Source organism: Hippoglossus hippoglossus, chromosome 11 (genome assembly GCF_009819705.1).
Source record: "Hippoglossus hippoglossus isolate fHipHip1 chromosome 11, fHipHip1.pri, whole genome shotgun sequence".
Lineage (NCBI taxonomy): Eukaryota > Metazoa > Chordata > Actinopteri > Pleuronectiformes > Pleuronectidae > Hippoglossus > Hippoglossus hippoglossus.
In genome coordinates, this window is record NC_047161.1 from 5,577,143 (window position 1) to 5,598,799 (window position 21,657).

Sequence of the window (21,657 nt, forward strand, 5' to 3'; positions counted from 1 at the left end):
TATACTGACCATGTTTTATTCCCAGTCATTTAACTTTATTTACTTTAACATGACAAGCTGAGAAAGAACAGTTGTTGTACTTTCATCTGAATTTGACGATAAAAATGCATATTTTCAGTTATTTACAGGCAGACGACTTTGTCTGCCTGTGAACAAGGTTATAGGAACAAGTTGGTGTAAAATTACTTAACATGTTACAAGACTGTATTTTAGTTTTATTCCTTACATTTTTCCTACTGTAAATGTATGTATAAATAGTGAAATATTTGTTTACATCCTTGAACTGTTATTTCTAAAAAGCAAATAGTTTTTCATAAACTCAGTGTAATCTTTCTTGCATTATTTTGTCCCAGGAGCTTAATTCTTTGTTAAATTAACAAAATCATAAGGCGGACATGTAACTAAAGATATGAATAAATGGAGTGTCTGAAAATTACCAAAGTAACCTGATTGTTAGGGGATTAAAACCTTTGTTAAATGGAATTTTTTTTAGAATCTGTTATTTGGATAAGAACGTTTGTGTTTATGTATGTGTGACATAACGGAGTAAAAAAAACTTAGGAAGTCAGAATGAGTCAGATAAAGTCAGCAGAGTGAAGGAAGAGTCAGCAGATAGAGGAACACAGAGAGAGAGAGAGAGCCTGTTTAACTGAATTATCCTTCAGGCTGTAATAGGAGACGTGAGGCCAGCATGCAGGACAGTCTGCTGACAGCAGTCTTGTGATGGAGGGATCCAAACAGGCTCAGACTGAATAAGCTGTTTACCACTTAATTAATTACACAGAGAAAAGCCTGAAAAACAGGGTGTATAGGTCGGGATGAAGACGGGCGTGTGAGCAGGATGACGAAAGGGTCGTAAATATCATATAGATTTTATGACATTGTCTGAAGTTTGTTCTTAAAGCAAACGTTTTTTTTGAACTGAGTTTGGTGTGAAACTGAGTTTGGTGTGAAACTGATTATGTTTCTTCTTTTATTCTCACGTGGCTGTTGACAGATGATTTTTTTTGTCTTAACCTCCACGAGAAATGCACAATCAAAAAATGTATATCTTGCTAAATGAAACGTGGAACCAAGTTCTCTTCAGTCAGATGATAAAATGTTGTCGTATGTTCACAAACATTTCAATTAGGTGATGACATTGTTTGACATAAAGATGTCTTACAAATTAAGAATCAGTTTTCTTCCAGTCGTCACTAACGAATCTGCAAAGCTTCAACCATAGACGACAATATTGACGACATGACAGCTCCTCTAAAGTGAATCCAAAGTGTATCGTTGCCCCCTGGTGGCTCGGTGCAGTATAGGTCACAAATTCCACCTCCTGACCCAATCCCTACTGGGCAAGATGGCGATGTTCGTATCCAGTTTCTGAATAGTGGAAGAATGTGGACACATGTCATCCGTCTTTATTTACAGTCCATGGTTCAAACCTGAGTTTATGGGCAACTCCGTCTCATTCACACAAACTACATTTGTTATTGTCTCTATGAATTAATTCTAAGAAAACACAGGCCAGTTGGAAAAAACGTGAGGACAGAAGTTTCACTTTAACTCTAGCGTTGTGTTTAAGTGCAGCGTGTTAAACCCAGCGATGTGATATTTGACAGGGATGTTTCCTGTGCTGGCTGAAGGATCTCTGTGGACAGATGGTTCTTTAATCCCGTCTGTGTCCTCTACGTCCCATCCCCCACCCCTCCCTCTTCATCCCTCTGCTTCTACACAAACCTCATATTTCTTTTACTGTTGACTGATGATACACTGAGGTCTTTTCTTTCTTCTTTAGTCACCGTGTGGCCTCCGTATCTCTGACGCTCTGTCGCCGAACAACCTGGAGCTGCTGCAATTCAGCCGTTTCAAAAAGTAGTTGCACAAACTCAAGCGTCCACATTTACATACACAAAGCTCACAGCCATCCGGTACCTGGGATGTGTTTCTGCATGGTAACATCACCGCCGTCCAAATCTACAAATATCAGGTTTGCCAAAAAGCAGGTTTGCAGGTTAAACAGAGGGCACAATCAACAGTAGAGCTTCTCTGGGGTCTGACCAGGAAACCTGTTTATTTCAGTCTCTGCTGAGTCCAGCATCATTTGACCCACATTTCCAGGAAAACCAGATTATACATTTTTTTTGGCCATGTCACACAGACAAAAACAGACAGCGAGGGATCAGCGAGGACTCAGTAATACAGATACAGGCCTTTGTCTATGATGAGTTTGATCAGAGGAAGAGGAGGAAGATGAGTGAACCCTGTTTATACACACAGGTCAAATTTATCAACTGTAAACCTGGTAAATTAATAATTAATGCAGACATTTATCTAGACCTCTGTGGCATAGATAGATAGATAGATAGATAGATAGATAGATAGATAGATAGATAGATAGATAGATAGATTAAAATATAAACTTAAAATTTTATATTTTTTAATATATCTACAAACTTTGAAATATATAGAAGCAAACTGTTCTGTTGTGATCTGATCTTTCGTAAACTATTCATCAGGATTATGGGGGATATGAAACATACCTTCATATAAAGTATTTTATTTTATAACCAGGAAAAGGGTAAAGAGAATGTCAGAAATTAAGATGTTTGGAGTTGGGCCCTGTTTTATTTTTCTAATATTATATCATGTTGAATTAACCTGGTTTATTTTTTACCCTGAGTGACATAGAGTTTTTTGTTTTCTTGTCAATAAGTCGTCGGTTTTCGGTCAAAAGGCCCCAAAATGGTAAGACTGGTCAAAACAGAGAATAGTTTATGTTTTGAGGGAAATCCGCCTCACGTAAGACTTCAAATATTTGTTTGTTTGTTACTTCACAAAATCATAGTTCAATAAAGTCCAACTCTACACAGTAAAGTGACTAGATTTTCTTTAAAATCAACTAATGCCTTTTGTTAACGAAGATAAAAGCCTCCGCTCGTGTTCATCTGAAAGTGTTCTAATAAAGTAATTGATTTTAAAGTGATTGCTTCCGTTTATTGTGTGTAAATAAATTAAATCAAACAATATTTAAAGCTGCTACAACAGTGACTGTGGAGGAAGCAACTCAAATCAACGCTGATTGGATCCGGACAGGACGTGTGGGGGATGGGGGGGTGAGATGGAACTGTTGGAGAGAGATTCGTCAAACTGACCATAAATACACGAAGAGGACCGGAAGCTGAACCACTATGTTTTTCCAAAATAAGAGCATTATGGTTGACAAATTAAGACTTTTAAAAACTTGTTTTGCTTTTTGATTCATATCACAGTCATTATTTAATTAAAACTATCAGAAGGGGAGGAAACATCAGATCCTTTAGTTGAATTAAATATGAATGCAACAGTGTAGATTATTTTTATCAGCTCATACTGGATCCAAAGGTGTTGTGTTATATTTCATATCACTTGATCTTTATTACTCAGTTAATTATTGTTTGAAATGCTCAACAAGAAGCAACACGTCACAATCAGTCTAATCAAACCTTTAATTAGAACTTTTTTATATACATTTTTAAATGAACTGTTTTTACATTTTCTTTCAACTTGTTTCTATATTGTTACTTTTTTGGTGCGTTCTCTTGTGTTCAATATTCTTTTGTGTCCTTTGGTCTGTTTCTGTTTGCACTGTACAGTTGTAGCAGTCTTAATTGTGTGTTGTTGTAGTTGTTGTTATTTTGTTCCTATTTTTAATAAATTCCTTTTCATACCGTGGGATCACGACATGTTTGATATCTGTTCTAAAATTGACGGATATCAAAATACTAACTGATTAATAGATTAATCTTCTCATGTCTAATTTCGCATTATTTATTTATGTTTTGTTTGGCAATTTTATGTATATCAAAACATTGTATTTTATAAATACTTAGTGTGTTTTTTCTTTGTAAAATGTTGACAAATAAATGTAGTGTAAAAAGTAAATAATTTCAATGCAATATATAAAGTTCATTAAGTGGAAAGTACTTAAAGTAAAGTACTCAAAGTTAGTCAAATATGCACTTTAGTACAGTTTATTAGATACTTTTCACCCTTGGACACATTTATTTTGAAAGCAGTGACCGGAACTACTCGGCTCCACGGCGGCCATCTTGACAGGTGTCTGAGGGCACACAGGGAATAACGGAGCGGGGTCTGTTAGGAAATTAAATCACTGCGGAGGGAAACGAGGTCGAGCGGCAGGAATCGAACCTTCAACCTGGTGAGCGACAAACACACCTTTAAATACTCGTCATGTTTAGGGACTCGTGTGAATGTTGCGGACAGTTTCCTGCTGTTTTGTCGGGAGGAGACGGAGTTGATCCGCGGGGCGGTGCTCCGCTGCTCCTCCAGATGCGTTGTGTTCTGGCTGATGTTCACCTCGGTCTCTGCAGCTGCACAAAACAAACACACCTTTTTTTTCCTCCCGAACTCCAACGTGCTGCTTGAGGAGGAAAAAATCACTTTTTTAGTAAAACTCTTGTAAAAGTGTTAAAAGTTCAACTGGTTCTTTGGGGACACGTCCTGTGTGGAAGTGCCCCAGTGGGAGTCTGTGGTTTTCAGGAACTTGATGAAAGAGCGATTGTCCCAGATGTGAACCCGAGTCCAGAAGAAGAGAAGCTCTGCAGCAGATTGTTTCTGTAGGATCTGAGTCTGCAGGACAATGATCCCGTTGTTTGCTCTCAGCTCGGTCGTCTCTCTCTGTTGTTTCAGCTGCATGTGGATGGTTTTTATTGTAATAATAATATATAATAGTACATTTTATTTGCAGCTTTACAATAAAATCCAAGACATGAAATAAGATGGATCGATGAGAACATGGTAGCGATGAAACTAAGACTCAAGGTAAAAGCATAAAACTAGTAAAAGGTATAAAAAAAGATAAAATGAATTAAAATAAAAGCAGGATCATAGAAATTGGTCTTGAGTTGTTTCTTATGAACAGAAGTAGTTTGTCTGATGGTGGGAGTTTCCTCCAAACCGTTGGTGCATAACAACAGAAAACTGCTTCCCCAAAGTTGTTGTAGTTAATTTTTGGTTTGTTTAGCAAGAAGACCGGAGGGGACGGTGAGGAACATACTGGGATGAACAACCAGACATGTATGAGGGTGCTGCACCATTAAGAGACTTAAAAACAAATCAATCCTCATTGACAAAACCCGAGTGATGGGATCTATTTTCCTTTTTCTCGTAAAAACTCAGATTGCAGACTTTGTACAAACTGGAGCAGATCAATGGCATCTTTTGGCATCTTTCAGAGTGAGGAATGGTCTTACTTCATATTTCTTAAATGATAAAGGCAAATCTTCGTGACATTATTTATGTGTGGATTAATATCTAGTTCTGAGTCAAGGGTAACACTCAGGTTCTTAACTTTTTATTTGTTTTGATGGATTTAATTGAAAACCAAGTCACCAAGTCTCAAAAGTAATGTGATCTACAACCTAACCATGGAAGAAAAAGGCATTTAGCTTATTAAATAAGTCTTTTGTTTTATAATGAAAACAAATTGACATTGAAAACTTCCTGAAATGCAGGTTTAGATGAAACTTTAAATTAGTTCATCAAATGTGCACAGAACAGTAACACAACCACGTGTAAACAAGGCTAGAGCTTAAAGACATAAAACCACAACACAAAGCAAGCGGAGCCAGAGTGGAGGAGATAAGGGCGACAGCTCTTCACGTCGAGTGTAGACGTTGACCCCAAATGTCTGAATCAGGACCAAACATCAGCGTTTCTTAAACACACACAATTTGTAGATGCTAGTAGTTTCTAGATATGAGTACTAGCAGCCTTCCTGCTGTTACAGTACTAACTAAATCACCAAGGTTATCATGGTAGTTAAAGATTGAGACGGTAAAACGAACTGTCAGGAGTCATTGTGTTTGGCCGTTTCCTTGATGTGTCTGTTTCCTTGTCTCTAAAGCTGAGGTGGTCTGTTTCTGTCTCTCTGCAGACGGAGGAGCAGCCGGTGAAGCGGTGAGATGAAAGAGGAACCACAGCGATGAAGACGAAGATGCTCTCCGCTCCCCTCTGGACCTCCTGATTCATCCGATTAGCTTCCACAGCTCATCTCCCTTCATACACAATCACATCTATCTCACTGGCTCCTTTTGGCTGAACACTAATACTCGCTACCACTTTACAAACAGCCTCTCTGTGAAAACATGGCCAACATGTGTCCATATGGCCGCTTCACCCACGCCGTGGTGCGGGGCATCCCAGAGACCTTTGGGAAGGCCGCGGCAGACGCCCGGGAGAACGGCGAGGCCTCGGTGGACCTGGCCAAAGCCCAGCGTCAGTTCGGCTGCCTGACGGGAGCCCTGAGGCAGAAGGTGGGCCTGCAGCTCATCGAGATCCCCCCCGACCCGGACCTGCCGGAGAGCTGGAGGATGGAGGACGTGGTGGTCATCCAGGGCGACACGGCGCTCATCACCAGGCCCTTCAAGCAGCAGAGACGCAGCGAGGTAACGCCAGGAGGGGGAAGAAAATGCTTTTAGTGACCCACTTCCTCTAATCTTAGGATAAAGCACTTAATCTTGCTTCGTGAGATAAACAGGCAGCGAGGAGAAGCCTTTTGTTTCAGTTCATATCATCGTGGTGTACGAAGAGGGAAATTAACTGGCAATGAATTATCTTCCATAGTTCCAGTATTGATACATAATTAACTGGATGAATTTAGTTTCCTTTCAGACTTGAGAGTAAAATGCAGAAAACAACCTGTTAAATATGACACATTCATTATTGTGACACATTATTCAAGAGCTGTTAATCAGTAAGTTGGTTGTAGTTATAGGAAATAATGGACCAATTAAATAAAACATTGATAAAATATTAAAAGCTTTCAAATGTTACTTATTTAACATGTCTGTAAAACCCTAATATTTTTTTCTATCGACAAAACAGGAATTAATTAGGAAAAACAGCTCAAAAGCCCCAAAAACCTGAAATGATTGTTCTGCTATTATTGGCAAGTTTATGATTTGCATACGTTAGATTATTTGCTTTGTTAAGCTGGTCCCTCTCTCATTGTGTCTCCAGGCGGAGGCGGTCAGGAGGGTCATGTCGGAGCTGAACCTGACCGTGGTGGAGATGGGGAACGAGGAGGGCGACTCTGGAGGAGCCACGCTGGAGGGCAGCGACGTCCTCTTCACGGGGAGGGAGTTCTTTGTCGGCATCTCGTCCCACACCAACCGCAGAGGAGCCGAGGTGCTGGCAGACACTTTCAGGGTAAGAGGCGGATGCATGAATGTGAATCGGTGCGTGGATCAGAGTCCGACCTCTGGCTGCGTCTGTGAAAACATCAGACAAAAGCTCCTCAATAAACCGTGAAATAACCAGTGGAGTTTCAGTTTGTCGCCAGTGCAACAAAGATGGTTGTGTTGTCAAGATTCTTGTCAGAAGATGAACCCCTGCTGCCAAAGTGAGCAGGTGGCCACTTGCTGCAATGCATTGGGGGAATTATAGTCTGTAAACAGTGATGAATGAGGTTGTTCCTTTGTCCAAATAACAGAGACCACACAGAGGGACCCTCTGGCTCCACACATCAGTATTGATCCCCTCACTTCACTTAAGTGCATGTCACACACTTTTCATCTGTGTGTGTTGGGTGGGGGTTTGTGTGAGTGTGTTGTCAGTCTGGTATGAATCAGTGTGTGTGTGTGTGTGTGTGTGTGTGTGTGTGTGTGTGTGTGTGTGTGTGTGTGTGTGTGTGTGTGTGTGTGTGTGTGTGTGTGTGTGTGTGTGTGTGTGTGTGTGTGTGTGTGTGTGTGTGTGTGTGTGTGTGTGGGAGGTTTCATGTGGTCAGATCAGGAGGGAGGGGGTGAAAGAGGAAGAGCAGCAGATTGAACAGGTCATGTTTCAGTTGTTACTTGAGGTTTTCACAAGGCCCCCCCCCCCCCCCGTCTGTTCTTGTTAGTTAGCTGGATTATGCAAAAACTACTCAGTTGATTTTCAGATCATTCTGTGGAAGGGGTTCGGGTTGTGACCAAAGGACGAACCGATTACATTCTAGATCTGATCAGGATAAATGGGCGGATCTTTAACATTGTGAGATTGGGCGTTAGCTTTGGCGGAGGAATGGGATCTCCGGGTGCTAAAATACTAAAATGACTTCCACCAAATTAAGTGGAGAGATGAGGCCTGAGTCCGGGAAGAACCCATCAAAGTTTGGTGCTGATGTAGATTAATTAAGTGTTGGATTCAGGAAGGATTTCTCACTTTCTTCAACATTGCAACAAAAGCCGTTTTTAGGGGATAATTCATGGATCTTGATTTTTAAAAAATCAGGCATGTTTAGTGTATATTCAAGTAAAAATCTGAATGTTTGGTTGTTGAGGAATTGACATTTGGAGAAAACAATGAACACGTGGCTATAAGTGGTAAATTAGAATGGGGGGGGGGAAGCTGTACTTAAACCTGCATGTGTGTATCTGTGTGTGTTTGTCTGTGTGTGTGAATTCAACTTTTGAATTTCCAACTGCTCAGGACTTTGCCGTGTCCACTGTCCCCGTCTGTGGTGGAGCCCGACTGAAGAACATCTGCTCCATGGGAGGACCAGACACGATCATCATCAGCAACAGTGACGGGGCCAAGAAGACACTCCGGGTATTGATGACATTTTGAAAATCATGAGCAGTTAAACAAGATAACGAGTCTTAATTAAAATCATATTTTTCAAATTTTCTGTCAATAGTCATTAACTGCTTCTCTGAGTATTAGAAAACCATTCATTAGCATTAGACTCTAACATCTCTCCCTTGTTATTTATCATGCGTGTGTTTCTCTTCTCTGTCCTAATGTGAACCACAGACATCATCTCAAAGCTGCTGACGTCATATTATTAATGCTGTTGTCCTCGAGTGTGTGTGTGTGTAATGCTGGGTGTGGTCTACTGCATTAAGTGTGTGTGTGTGTGTGTGTGTCTCCAGATGATGGAACAGCTGACTGATCACCATTATGAAATCCTGACGGTCCCAGAGGAAGTGGCCGCAAACTGCATCTACATCAAAGGTCCATCGAAACGCGACTTCCTGGTGCACCGGCCTGCGGAGGAGTGTCCTGAGAGCGTCTCTGTGAGTACAGCCAGAACCGTCACGTTCAAAAGGAGCCTCATCTTTGTCAAATTAAAGGATTTTCATCTTCCCTTCATTGTTTCTTATTGGGATTAAGAGGGCAGCCCAGCGTTAATAGCTTCTTTCCCCAGGAACTAGGAACCTTTGAAGGAACTCTGCGTTTCCATCGCAGGCCCCAGGAAAATCTAAATATAGCATTCAAACACAATTGGTTTTATTTACGGGGCAGATGTGCAGGAGTAGATGATCAGTAGATTTAACACAGGAAAATGGCCACTTAAGTAAAATCTGAAAATGATGACGGCAACAGGAATAATCATTAAACGATAAAAAAAGGGGATTAGGTATTGTTGTTGCTCTTTGCAAAGTTAAGTCTATCGTCATCTTACTAAGACTCATAATCTAACTTTTAGATATGGAAGAAAAGGGGAAACTACAGTGAAGATAAATCACTAAAGTCATGGTGTGATGTTTTCCTAATATAACCTCTGATTCTAGCCAGTGAAGCATTTTTTCCTTCTTTTGTTGGACTTCTTCCTCTTAGTGTGTTCTTCCAGCTCAGTGTGTTCCACTGCAGACGAGTGTGCGTCTGGATGAGTAACTTGTTTCCCCTCCGCAGGCCTTCCAGAAGCTGCAGGACTACACCCTCCTGCCTACAGCCTGCAGCGAGGCCTCCAAGCTGGGAGCGTCTCTGTCGTCGCTCTGCCTCCTCATCAACAGAAAACACACATATTTCTGAAGGGTTCGCTCAGTTTATTACGCAGCATTTAACCTGCACGTGTTCATGTAGCAGTGGAGGCTTCCCACACTTTCCCCCCTCATCAAAATCCTTGTCTATTTATTGTTATAGGAAACACTGACATGCAGTATTTGTATGAAGGAGAGTATGATCCATCTGTTGCTGTGGTAAACAAGCTGATTGTTGGCACAGCTGCCCTCTGTTGGACAAACAGTGCAGCCCATTAAGTCTTAAAACCACTCATGAAGCCACTGAATTCATCTGTAGTTTCTCACTGTTCAACTCGTCGCTCGTGAGCCGACGACGCTTTGCAGAAACTGACGGACATGTAAAATAAAAATGTTTAAAATTGGACTGTTTATAATCCTCCAATGCCTGTTTCAGTTAACTAACCTTTATAACCGTGTGGTACCAAAATCTAATTCCAACCCATTTATAGCTTTTACATTGTAATACAAGTTTGGTATTAATTTCATGACAAAATAGCTGCACGTTAATTTGCTTTAACTTTTTCAATGTATGAATTTGTAGCTGGTGTAGATGTCAATAAAGTTCTACCGATACTTGTTCTGTTCATCTTGCTCCTGTTTAGTTTACTTGGAAGACCTAAATAAAAACAGTATAAATACAGATGTGCAGTTAATCCTGCGTTATGTCTTTATTGAAATCAAGCTCGGTCAACTTAGTGGTGACTGGAGGCTGCAGTTTAAATGGATTGCATTTTACAAATGTTTATTTGTCCCATTATTAATGAATTGAGGCTAAATAAACACCTATATAATGAAGGTTTAACAGCAGCACAAACAAATACATCCTTAAACCAGAAAACTGTTGAATCTTCACAACTTAGATTGATTTTAACCTTCATGAAGGGACTAAGTTCTAGCTAGGTGTTCCTAATAAACTGGTAACTGAGTGTCTGTTTTAGATACTGCACTTCCTGTCAAAACATTTGTGAGGAGTTTCATTAAAAGCCTGGAGCCAAACAGAAGTTTCTTCAAATTTATTTGTTTTGTTAGAAAGGAAACATGTTTAACGGTTGGACTTGGCGACTCTCTCCAACTCGTCCTTCTTCTTGATGGCGTAGGAGTTAGATGAACCCTGAAACAGAAGAGAGTCAAAGTTTACAATGCATCACAACTGATGTTTGAGACTTGATGTCATTTCCAGTCATTAGGGACAACAAGGAAGACAGAGTTTCACACCAAGAATGAGGAAAAACGGTGTGAACATTTACCTTAGCTGCGTTGATCAGCTCATCAGCCAGACACTCGGCGATGGTCTTGATGTTCCTGAAAGCAGCTTCTCTTGCTCCTGTGCACAGCAGCCAGATGGCCTGAGACAAAACAAGAGAGAGAGGATGTGAAACAATCTGACAAATGATCAGTGAAGTAAAACCCTGGTAGGTGGTGAAATGTATCTGAGCTGGTGATTGGCTGGGCCACATGAGACTACAGCCAATGAATAAGCAAAGACGTTCCTCTGCGAGCACTCTAGCACACTCAGGACAACGGTAGTATCCAGGCGTGACTCTAGCCTCGCACACAGTAGAAAACAGAGTAATGCACATCGTGAAAATAAAGCAGTGAATGGATAATTTATGGAATATTTACAGTGAAAATTTTAACTTCTAAATCTTAAATCTAATTTAAAAGCACTACATCCTGTTGATGTCGGGCTGTAAAAGGGTTTTATTGTAATTCCACATATTTAAAAGAGGAAACAGTTTTTAAAGTGAACAGGTGTGGTCATCTCACCTGGTTGACTCTGCGGAGGGGCGACACGTCGACAGCCTGCCTCCTCACGGTACCGGCACGACCGATACGGGTGGAGTCCTCACGCGGTCCACTGTTGATGATGGCGTTCACCAAGACCTGAAGGGGATTCTGGAAAGAATTTTAAAATAGTATTTAGAAATATCCAAATCAACACACAACACCGGGTAACCAATACCATGCCTGTTATCTGCTTAATGTGGTGTTTTGCCAACAGTGATATTTTTCAGTTGCTCTCACACCAGAACAGCTTCTGCCAACAAGTGACCTATGTAACATGCACTATGACTTGTAGTGTTTCTTGAGTGTTGGTTAAATTAAACTTTAACCAACTTTAGACCATTTAATACCACTTTCATGGTCATACTGGATAAAAACGTAAGTACAACCAGTGCAAACCTACAGTGAAATATTCACGTAGGAATTTATTGACATTAAGTCATTTTTAACATTCACAGTTAAGGGTCTTTAGAGGACGACAAAGAACTTGGAATCTGTGGAGACTTTTAACAGTTAAAAGTAAGTAGTGTAGAATTACTTTCCGGATTACTCTTTATACCTTGATTACAGACTATTTGAAGGTGTCGTCTTGACAAACAATGGTGGAAGGTGTTGCACATTAGCCGTGTGTACCTCTCCAGTCAGCAGGTGGATGATCTCGAAGGCATGCTTGACGATGCGCACGGTCATCAGCTTCTTGCCGTTGTTGCGGCCGTGCATCATCATGGAGTTGGTCAGACGCTCCACGATGGGGCACTGGGCCTTACGGAAACGCTTGGCGGCATAGCGGCCTCCAGAGTGTGGCAGGTACTTGGCGTACTTCTCTTTCACTGCAATGTAATCCTGTAGTGAAGAGGGGGCACTTCAGGTGAGGTGGTTCATACAGGTTCATTTTAAAGAATAACTTTGCACAACACATATGGAGACATCATGTATCTGAGCTGGTGGTTGACTGGGACACATGAGACTACAGCCAATGAATAAGCAAAGATCGTTTCCTCTGCGAGCACTCTAGCACACCAGGACAACAGTAGTATCCAGGCGTGACTCTAGCCTCGCTTTGAATCATCAAAATTACAACAACAAGCAGCTGAAGAAGGGGAAATCTCACCTGCAGGGAGATGTCGTTGATCTGAACATCGTCGGTGCTCCACTTGCCAAAGAGCTTGATCTCTGGGCTCTCAGCCACGGCTGGGGCAGTCTCCCACTCAGTCACTGAAGGGACAGAGAAATGGATAATTAATGATCGGTAACATCATCCAGGCATGTGGCAGAGATGAATGGCTCAATGACAAACAATATTCTGAATTCACATTATAAATAACATGTACTTCGACACAGAAATAATGACTGACGGGTGGGAGTAGCTCATCTGTTGTCTGCTTTAATTAATTTATACCAAACACGTAAACTATTATAAGATGACTTAAAGTTTCCCATGGATCAAACCGTGTGTTACTTACTTACAAAGGTTTGAGCATCATTCACGACTTAAATGTTATAAATCGACGCAGATGAAAGCAGGAAGTGCCGCCTCACAACGCATAATGTTACTAAATAGAGGAAACCACGAGTTTTGATTTATCGTTAAGCTGCAGATATCATGTCTAAGACTTTTAAAAACATCGCAGATAAACAGTGAACAGAGACCAGAGCAGGCAGAAGTGAAGACGTCTTCACAGCAGGGCCGGAGATGGAGCCCGTTTCCAACATGGAGGCTGAGAAACCAGCGTTATAATGACGATATAACGCGTCTTTTAGCCAGCGGCGGGTTTTCATATCGCGAGTATACGAGGATACAGATCAATACAAACGCAACTTTTTTGCGCAATAAACCCTCTGAACGTGAAATCGAGCGACTTCCATCCGGCGCTGGTCGACATGCCGCATCCACACGTGCTAACCAGCTAGCCACATGCTAACGCTAACCGCCGTTGTGACATTTAGGAGGAAATAAAACCTTCGTTTCCGCCAAACTACCGCGTCCGCGTGGTTTGTCCCGAACAACGGGATCGTGCGAGGCTTCTTCTGCACGATCACATGCATTTCAGCGTGAAATAAACCGAGTAAAAGGGAGAATTTCTCACTCACTCGTGTCTGTCGCTCTGTACGACGCTGCTCACAGACGGGAAAGGGCCTGCCGAGGCGCCGCGGACTGATATCCGGTGGACTGGCCGGGCACTTCCGGTGAGCAAGGCATGCGTGGAAATGTAGTCCTGGAGTTCAACAGGCGCCATCCTCCAGATTTTAGAGGCAGGGAAATAATAAGGAAACTTTAATGCTGCTGGTGTTATACTTTTACATTGAGGGCTCGAGCACCTATTATTATTTTACTATTATTATTATTATTATTTGGGCCCAAACTCATTAAACTCAAAAGTGGTGGAAATGTATTTTCAACAATCACAGCATAACAAATAACAAGGAAAGAAACAAAACACACAACCCCCTCCCAATAAAAACACAACATATATCTGTGGATGCAAAATACAGAGTAAAATAAAAATACAGTAAAAACTAGTGCAAATAGCATCTGCTCGGTCTCGTTATTTTTTTTAAAATGATGATGGGGGGGTTCAGTGCGCTTATACGCAAGTACAATTGTGTGGTACTTGTACTCCGTCAGAATAAAACGTACACGCACAAGCCTATTTGTGCTCACAGAATTTGACTCCAGTTTCTGGTGGATTTCATTGCACTTATTGGATTTCAATAGAGAGAATGTTCAGGAAGATAAACACGAGGGTAGAGACTGAGTAAATATTTAAACACTAGAAAATGAAAAGTAGCAGCAATAATGTACACAAAATCCAATATCTATATAGAAGTCGACTAGTTTACTGAAGTTGTTAAACAGTTGGTGCAGGAGAGCTGTAATAAATAAAAGTATTGAAAGTAATGCTTTACATTTATACACGCAGGAGGCGGTTATGGGCATTGTGTGCATGTATACAAATATTTGAACAGTATTTGCATATATAAATAGAAAGATGGATGATAAACCTGTAATTGCACAAACAGTTTTAAACAAAAATAAAATTCAGTGGTTCTTTTAGTTCTTAATGGGTTATTTATTATACATTAGTGTCATTTCTGATGTTACTTGACTGATTCGCTGTTCTACATGAGCATTTCTACTGTCTGTGTTTTTATACAACTACATGACTGAGAGAAATCTACCTTTTACGCCCCTCTTTTATTTGACAGCTAGAGTATGATCAGAATATTTGTCATGTTTCTACTACATATTCTTTTTACTCATCAACACAAAGAAAATGTGTGTGACTGTATGAGCCTTGCTTCTGTGTCAGTCTGTGTTAGTTTGGTTCATTTGAGGTATTTTGTGTCGTGAGCTGACCAGACTGTGACACTTGAAATAAAACTAAACCTGAAGCAGATCTTCAAAAACAGCCTTTTATTGAGGACGTGACAAAATTTGACACATTTTCAGTCGCAGATCAAATACTGTAGAAACAGTGGGATAATGTCAAAATAGCAATTTCTGTTTGAGTTTTAAAAAGTTGTTATATCCACATTTAATACCTGCAAGAAGACTGAGCTTAGAGGACGTCCCTTAAATCCTTTATCCACATGCAGTCGCTGAGGATCAATTCATTTTTAACAAGCATCAGTCAACAATATTAAAAGCAATACATCAAATTTAGCAACTTCAAATACTTCAAATCCCTCTTTATCATTTCCCTTCATCTGGCTGAACATTGTGCAATAGTAGTTCACTTCTTTTTTTTTTTTTAAAGACCACAGATTAGATATTTCAATTTCTTCTTCTTTGACAAATATCTGTAAATACAACAGGCAGCAAATATAACATCCTACAAAGTTACAATAAAAACAAATCCCTTTTTCTAACAGAGACAAACAAACATGGTTGCTCAAACGCCTGAGATATCTAAACGCAATGGGAGGTAAAGAGCGTCACGTACAATAGTCTGGTGGACAAGTAAACACTGACACACCACTGCCGCTCTCCAGCCACTCTACGACTCCAATCATTATTTGTAACACCGACACAAGAGGCAGTGGGTCGTAGCACTTCGGTAATGGACATGAAACACTGAGGCATGAGGGGGAAATATTAAGGCTCGATCTAAGAACACGATAGAGTACAGCTCCGAAGCACTGCATGATAAAGACAGCAAGATGTACACACTAAAAAAAAGGATTAAAAATGGAAGGATTAAAAAAAATACATAAATTACTGCATCAAAAGATGAGCGGGAAAGTGAGTCTGTACATGTGGATGACAGAACGTCGCTCAGGCACTGTTGTGGGGGTGTTTCTGAGGTATGTGTGAGGAAACACACACATGGGTATACTGTATGTATATGAGGGCTCGGTATTTGATAGTAATTCACTCCCGCTTTTTTTATATTAATTAATTAAAAAGGGCACTCCACCAATTTTTAGGTATTGTTTGAAAAAACGTTTTCAGACAGTCTCTCTTGAAAGACATTCATTTTGTCGCATTTGTGTTCACGTGAAAACTGACACAGTCAAATAAATAAACATGAGATAATTGTGTAAAGAATTAAAAAGGAGAGAGAAGCCGTCCAAGCATTAGACAGGTACTGTAGCTCTGATGGCCTCTTAACTCTCACCAGGGTCTTCTCTTTTTAATCTGTTCCTTGCAAACTTCATGAAAATGCAGACTCAAATTCACGGAATGCTCCTTTAATGTTGGATATGCTTTTCCCTTTGCAGAATGTGATAATATAAATCAGAGTTAAACCATTACCAGGTTTATGAAAGCTTATCTGTGTTGGATTTGACTTTTTAAAAGAAACACTTTGAAATTTTGGAAAATGATGGAAAATGTCAAACCATTCATTTTAAAGTTACCTCGTAGACAACAGGATGAACATAAGAACAAAATGAATCTTTAAAAACATAAACTTGATCAAAACAAGGAGAAAAATAGGAGGAAAAGTTAAACATAGCACTGTTTGATTGAGAGGAGATCTCTGTGAAGGGTAATCCAAAGTGTGTTAATGACCTTAAAACTCACAAATGTTTGTGAGGATACTACAAAATGATTTCCGCGCCCGAGTTTCAAACAGGTGGAAAGGTAAGAGCTTATAAATCTGCAAATGTGTATATCTTTGTGTGCGTGAGTGTGCGTGTGAGTGTGCAGGAGTTTGGATCTACACCAGCCACTTCTCCATACACATGTGGAACACAGTCTCGTTCGAGTGCCACAAGGTGTGTACGACGCCGGGAACAGAACAGATCATCAGATCCCCGCGAGCCGACAGCGTCTTCAGACCAAAAACATCCCTCAAGAAGAACTGGAACGAGACGGACAAAACCCACAGTTAGTGTTAAGTTAAGTTAAGACAATGTACTACTGATCTTCCTTCTATACATGGATCTACTACAGTTCCTATTATATTTTAAGGGGATGTAAAGAGGAAGCATAATGTGGGGCAACAATTATAGTTAACAACCTGATAATATTTTAAGCCTATACATGTTTACATTTTGGCCTTTGGCTCCATTAAAGCTTTAAATTGAATATTGTCTGTCTCTGTTTGCAGTGGACTCATGATTGCACAGACAAATATCACTGGACTGACCAAAACTTAAAAAAATGTTATGATTGAAGGCCAAATTCCACACATTTTGAGTTCTGCACTTATATAGTATATTAAGAATTTAAGAATCTTGTTTCAGCACTACAGTGGCACCGTGTCCGTGTCTGCTTGTGGATGACACGATAAATAATTAACAAAAAGTTAATAATAACACCAGAGAGGCCGTAAACATGAACCAACATCCAGTGTTGTGTATGTGTGTGTGTGTCTGTTGCACGGTGCACACTCACATCTTGCTGCTGCATTTCCACAACGGTCTCATTGTCGTCAAAAAATCCAAACTGACTGTAAAGTTCAGACAGGATGAAAATAACGTGTGAGAATCACATGAGAGTCATCAGGTCATAAAAACACATTTCCCTAATGTGTGAACAGAAAGTGGAAAAAAAACAGACTGTGCTGTCAACAACTACTGAATTGTTCTGTTTTCCTGTGGGAACCATGTGTACGAGCGATGTTCACAGAAGTCCATTAACCCTGGTTTCTTAAGAGGTATTTTAGCATCATGCTCAGTTTAATGCAAAGAAATTGTGAAAACCACAACTTTCACTCTGTAAAAGCGGGAATAATGTGCATCTATGTTCTGATTCTTTACAACAAAATCACATGCGCAGTGTTTTCACAGATTACTGGGAAACAGATGCGTCTGTAAGAAAGATCACGACATGAAATCGCAGTGTTTGTCAGGTTTAAAATCCACGAGAACCAAAACAGTTTACAAGAAGCTGAACAGGACAGAGGATGAACTCACCTCGACTGCCAGGGAGTGATGACGCCATCGTCAGGTCCACCGATCAACACCAGCTTTGTGATCTTGAGGAAGTTTTTCTTCCACTCTGAGATTTAGAAGCGAAACACTGAACAGATAAATATGCTGTGTAGCTGATAATTACATATCCATCACGTTTGGTGTATTCTCAGGAATAACAATCTTCTGCTGCTAAAGAAATGCGCTGACCTGTCGAGTTGGGATTGGTTCTCTCACTGTTGAGCAGAGCCAGATAATCACTGCTGTTCACATACAGGTCTCTGTGGTGGGGGTCTGGAAAAGGAGAGATGACAAACAACCAGTACGTCAACCTGAGGCTCACGTGGCTTCACAAGCTCACTCAGTCTATGTGTGAGATATTCCAGATGTTTCTCACCGTTCCAGTAATTGCAGATGGATATTCTCTGACCTAACCCAGTGTAGCAGAGGTGGAAGAGGTTGGACTTGACCAAATGAGGGAAGAGGTACTTTAAGTAGTCTGTGTCTGAAAGGGAAACAAGAGACGAGATCAAGAGCTGGAGAGAAGAACCCAGTCCAGAAACCAGTTGACATGTCATCACGCTTCATGTCAAACTTCAGCAGAAAGTCAGAATCTTGACTATAGCCACTCTTCAGCTTGTGAAGTTGAACACACCTCCATACTGCCCGGCCTGAGGCGAGGACAGAGAGATGAAGGAGTGGACGTTGTGGTCGGGCAGGGTGGAGAGGATTCCTCTGCAAACCAGCCCGCCTGTAAAAACAAAACACACAGAATATTTCCCATCAGGCTTTGAGGATGCAAGTAGGACACTGCAAAGAAAAAATCTTTTATCAGCTTCTGATTATATTAAATACATGTAATGTTATTCTTCACATTGATGTACCTGAAAATACAGGACTTTTAATCTGAAAAAATGTGAAAATGAATTTGAAATCCAAACTTCTTTAAAGAAACATTCATGTTCTGTGGAAAATTGTTCCACAAAATTGCCCAATGGTAAATTACATGTATGTTGGGAAAAGAAAATCTCATTTGAACAAACAGGAACATTTAGTGCTGCTGGCTGGTGAAAGTATAAATCATAAAAATGTGTCATAGAAAACTAAAATTGAATCTTTTAAAGCCTTATCTTTAAATAAAGATATGATGATAAACATTTAGTTTATAGAAACAAGTGTCATACTGAGATCAGTTTTTGTCAGAATGAAGTAATAAATTAAATACATACCAAGCATTATCTTAAAAAATATCACATGTTTATTTCACCTGCACAAATGCACTCACACACCTTGAGAGTAGCAGATGAAATGGACGCCGTCTGCTGCGTTTTGAAGGAGTGGATAAATAGCTGCCTTGAATCCCTCCACCTGCTTCCACATGGGCTGCAGGCTGGCACTTCTGTCAAACAGGTCGATGACGGTCACGTTTGTTCCAGGGTGAGACTGCGGGAGAGAGCAGGAGTGGAAGTTATTCCCCCAAAACACGAGCCTTAGCATTTAAACAACAACAGGGTTAAGAAGCAGACTTTCACTACTGTGCACGTTTGGCTTCTAATTAACCTGGATGTGCTTTAAATACCAGTGATTCATAGACGGCAGGAGACAAACTAACTGAAGCAGAAAGAGCAAGGTCTGACTTTGCACTTGTGGTTGTTTCGGTTTGACTCTTTCTAATACAGCGGAGGTGAAAAACAGGAACCGAAGCTTGGTTTAACCCCATCGACCTCGCCATTGTCCCCTGAATTAAACCTCCATGTGTGAAACGTCACCACCTTAACTAGGTGGTCCTGAGTTTCAGTTACATGGAATTGAATCTCTTCGTTATCTGAAATAAATAAAACAAAACTGATTCCCACGACCGTAATGCACCAAAAATGAATTGAAATCCAAATGAACATAATAGAACATTAAAATGAAAACTGCAGGTTTAATTAAACCAAAAATAATGTAGTTACAACTCTGTCACACCTTCAAGTGTATGGACTCACATTACAGTCTCTCTCCTGCTGTTGTCAGATCTTTAACTTATAGAAATACAGTGATTTCAACATTTTTATTGTATTTTTTAAATGTATACATGACTTAAGTGTTGTAGCTTTATACGGTGGAGATACCGTTTTACTGACGACGACAGTTTGGCCTCTAAGAAAGTGTGATATATTTTTTTTAACATTTATATAACAAAACAATGAATTGAGGAAGTAATCAGCCGATTCGTCAATGATACAAATAACTGTAACCTGCAGCTCTACTGGGAAACTTGTGAATCCCAATAAAGAGATTAATACACTCTAATCTTGACCTGTGCTAACATAGGATCATATATTTCTGTTTTAATAAAATGTTGCTTTATTAATTTTTAAAAATGCAAAGTAACTGTAGTTTTAAAGCACCTGTAGAGTAAAAAGTACAACATCTGCCTCTATGAAGGCGAATAAAATGGAAATACTCAAGTATAATAACTAAATATTGTACATAAACAAAGTACTTGAGTCAATGTACCTGACAGTTAACGTTATAAAACAATCTCCTGGCTCTACCATTAAAACCAGTGAATAGTACACAGTGTATCTGAGGAGGTGATGAAAGGCCTGTGTTGACACTGGGAGGGGAAACTGTACATTACACAAGTTTGTGTACTTTGAACGAACCCACCGGGGGAAACTTCCTCTTCCTTCTGCCCACTCACCTCGTTGATGAACCGCTGCAAGTTTTTAAAATCCCCGGAGCTGTCGAACAAACCGTGGACGATGATCACCGGCTTGAATCCGACCACCGCAGCCCAGAGACACGCACCGAGCAGCGGGTACAGGAGCCCGGCCGCCCCGCTGCTGCTGCTCCTCCTCCGGCTCGACATGAGGGAGCGGGAGCCCTTCATTTACACGCAAAATGATTTATAAAAAAAAAATCCAAACTAAACGTCTCGGTTTACGAATTAAAAAATACAATAGGTGATGTTAAAATAAAATAAAAACATGAAATCCTGATGTTTGGCTAATGTTGTGCTAACATCTTCAGTTTCTTTCTCCGGCTGCAGATGAAATGTGTGTTACTCTGCTCCACACACACACAGACACACACACACACACACCGGGAACTTCAATATTTAATCTGAACTCAAACACGAACAGCTGATCTGCTCCTGCTGCTTTTTGTTTGTTCCGGTTTTTCCACAAGACGGGGCGTCACATCCTACTCGTTGCTTGTCCAATCAGCGTCGAGCAAACCGATGACGTAGTGTTCCTTTCCTAAACAGCACCACTTTTATCTTTAACCTCAATAATCTTTTTTGGTAGTTTATTATTATCATCATTATTGTTAATATTATTATTTTATCTACATGTATATTGTATGCATTTCTTGTATGAAAGGTGCTATACACATATTTATTATCATATTCATAATTTATTAATACATATATTTCTTTGCCACACATTTTCTTTTCTCTCTTTAAACAAGTTGAACAATATATCAATCTGATTTCTAATTCGAACAACAAAAACTAAAATATGAATATGTGGTATTTGGGGCCCTGATGTTCTGGGTCCTGAGGAAGTTGTCGGTTTCCCCCTCCAGCCTCTAGTTCTTATCACTGCTGTAGAAATGACTTGGTGAGCGCCACGTGGCGACTTGTGGTTTTTCTGCATGGCTGACATAGCTCAGATTTCCGTAGTGATGCAACGAAAGTTGCACCAGTCAACACAAAACACACACACACCTCTGAGCAGTTTTTCCTCAT

At 40.3% G+C, this 21,657-nt stretch overlaps 3 protein-coding genes and 2 non-coding genes across 8 annotated transcripts; 1 reads left to right on the forward strand and 4 right to left on the reverse strand.

Annotated features, from left to right (window-relative positions):
* The first annotated feature begins 4,045 nt into the window (after positions 1-4,045).
* On the forward strand, positions 4,046-10,426 carry ddah2 (dimethylarginine dimethylaminohydrolase 2). Of its 3 annotated transcripts, none has more exons than XM_034599178.1 (6): positions 4,046-4,189; positions 5,927-6,437; positions 7,012-7,200; positions 8,458-8,577; positions 8,901-9,044; positions 9,664-10,426. In XM_034599178.1, the coding sequence occupies exons 2-6, from the start codon at positions 6,138-6,140 to the stop codon at positions 9,781-9,783; spliced, it is 873 nt and encodes a 290-aa protein (XP_034455069.1). In that variant the 5' UTR covers positions 4,046-4,189; positions 5,927-6,137; the 3' UTR covers positions 9,784-10,426. The 3 variants fall into 3 exon arrangements, with proteins under 3 accessions (XP_034455069.1, XP_034455071.1, XP_034455070.1); XM_034599180.1 differs by having other exon boundaries at positions 5,948-6,437; XM_034599179.1 differs by having other exon boundaries at positions 4,055-4,189; positions 5,939-6,437.
* On the reverse strand, positions 7,709-21,092 carry ppt2b (palmitoyl-protein thioesterase 2b). Of its 2 annotated transcripts, XM_034599175.1 has the most exons (9): positions 20,608-21,078; positions 19,208-19,361; positions 18,574-18,669; positions 18,316-18,423; positions 18,129-18,212; positions 17,922-18,006; positions 17,401-17,455; positions 16,709-16,864; positions 7,709-7,757 (listed from the first exon to the last, which is right to left on the reverse strand). In XM_034599175.1, exons 1-8 carry the CDS (start codon positions 20,794-20,796, stop codon positions 16,721-16,723), a joined length of 915 nt encoding a protein of 304 aa, XP_034455066.1. In that variant the 5' UTR covers positions 20,797-21,078; the 3' UTR covers positions 7,709-7,757; positions 16,709-16,720. The 2 variants fall into 2 exon arrangements, with proteins under 2 accessions (XP_034455066.1, XP_034455065.1); XM_034599174.1 differs by lacking the exon at positions 7,709-7,757 and having other exon boundaries at positions 14,957-16,864; positions 20,608-21,092.
* rps5 (ribosomal protein S5) lies at positions 10,772-13,781 on the reverse strand. The gene is made up of 6 exons (XM_034599185.1): positions 13,650-13,781; positions 12,670-12,773; positions 12,192-12,401; positions 11,541-11,669; positions 11,021-11,119; positions 10,772-10,884 (listed from the first exon to the last, which is right to left on the reverse strand). Coding segments are annotated over exons 1-6 (612 nt in total). The 5' UTR covers positions 13,651-13,781; the 3' UTR covers positions 10,772-10,815.
* On the reverse strand, positions 11,196-11,326 carry LOC117771173. Its single transcript, XR_004615527.1, has one exon. It is a non-coding gene; the product is annotated as a small nucleolar RNA SNORA3/SNORA45 family (small nucleolar RNA).
* Positions 12,487-12,618, reverse strand: LOC117771174. The gene has a single exon (XR_004615528.1). It is a non-coding gene; the product is annotated as a small nucleolar RNA SNORA3/SNORA45 family (small nucleolar RNA).
* Positions 21,093-21,657: the final 565 nt, after the last annotated feature.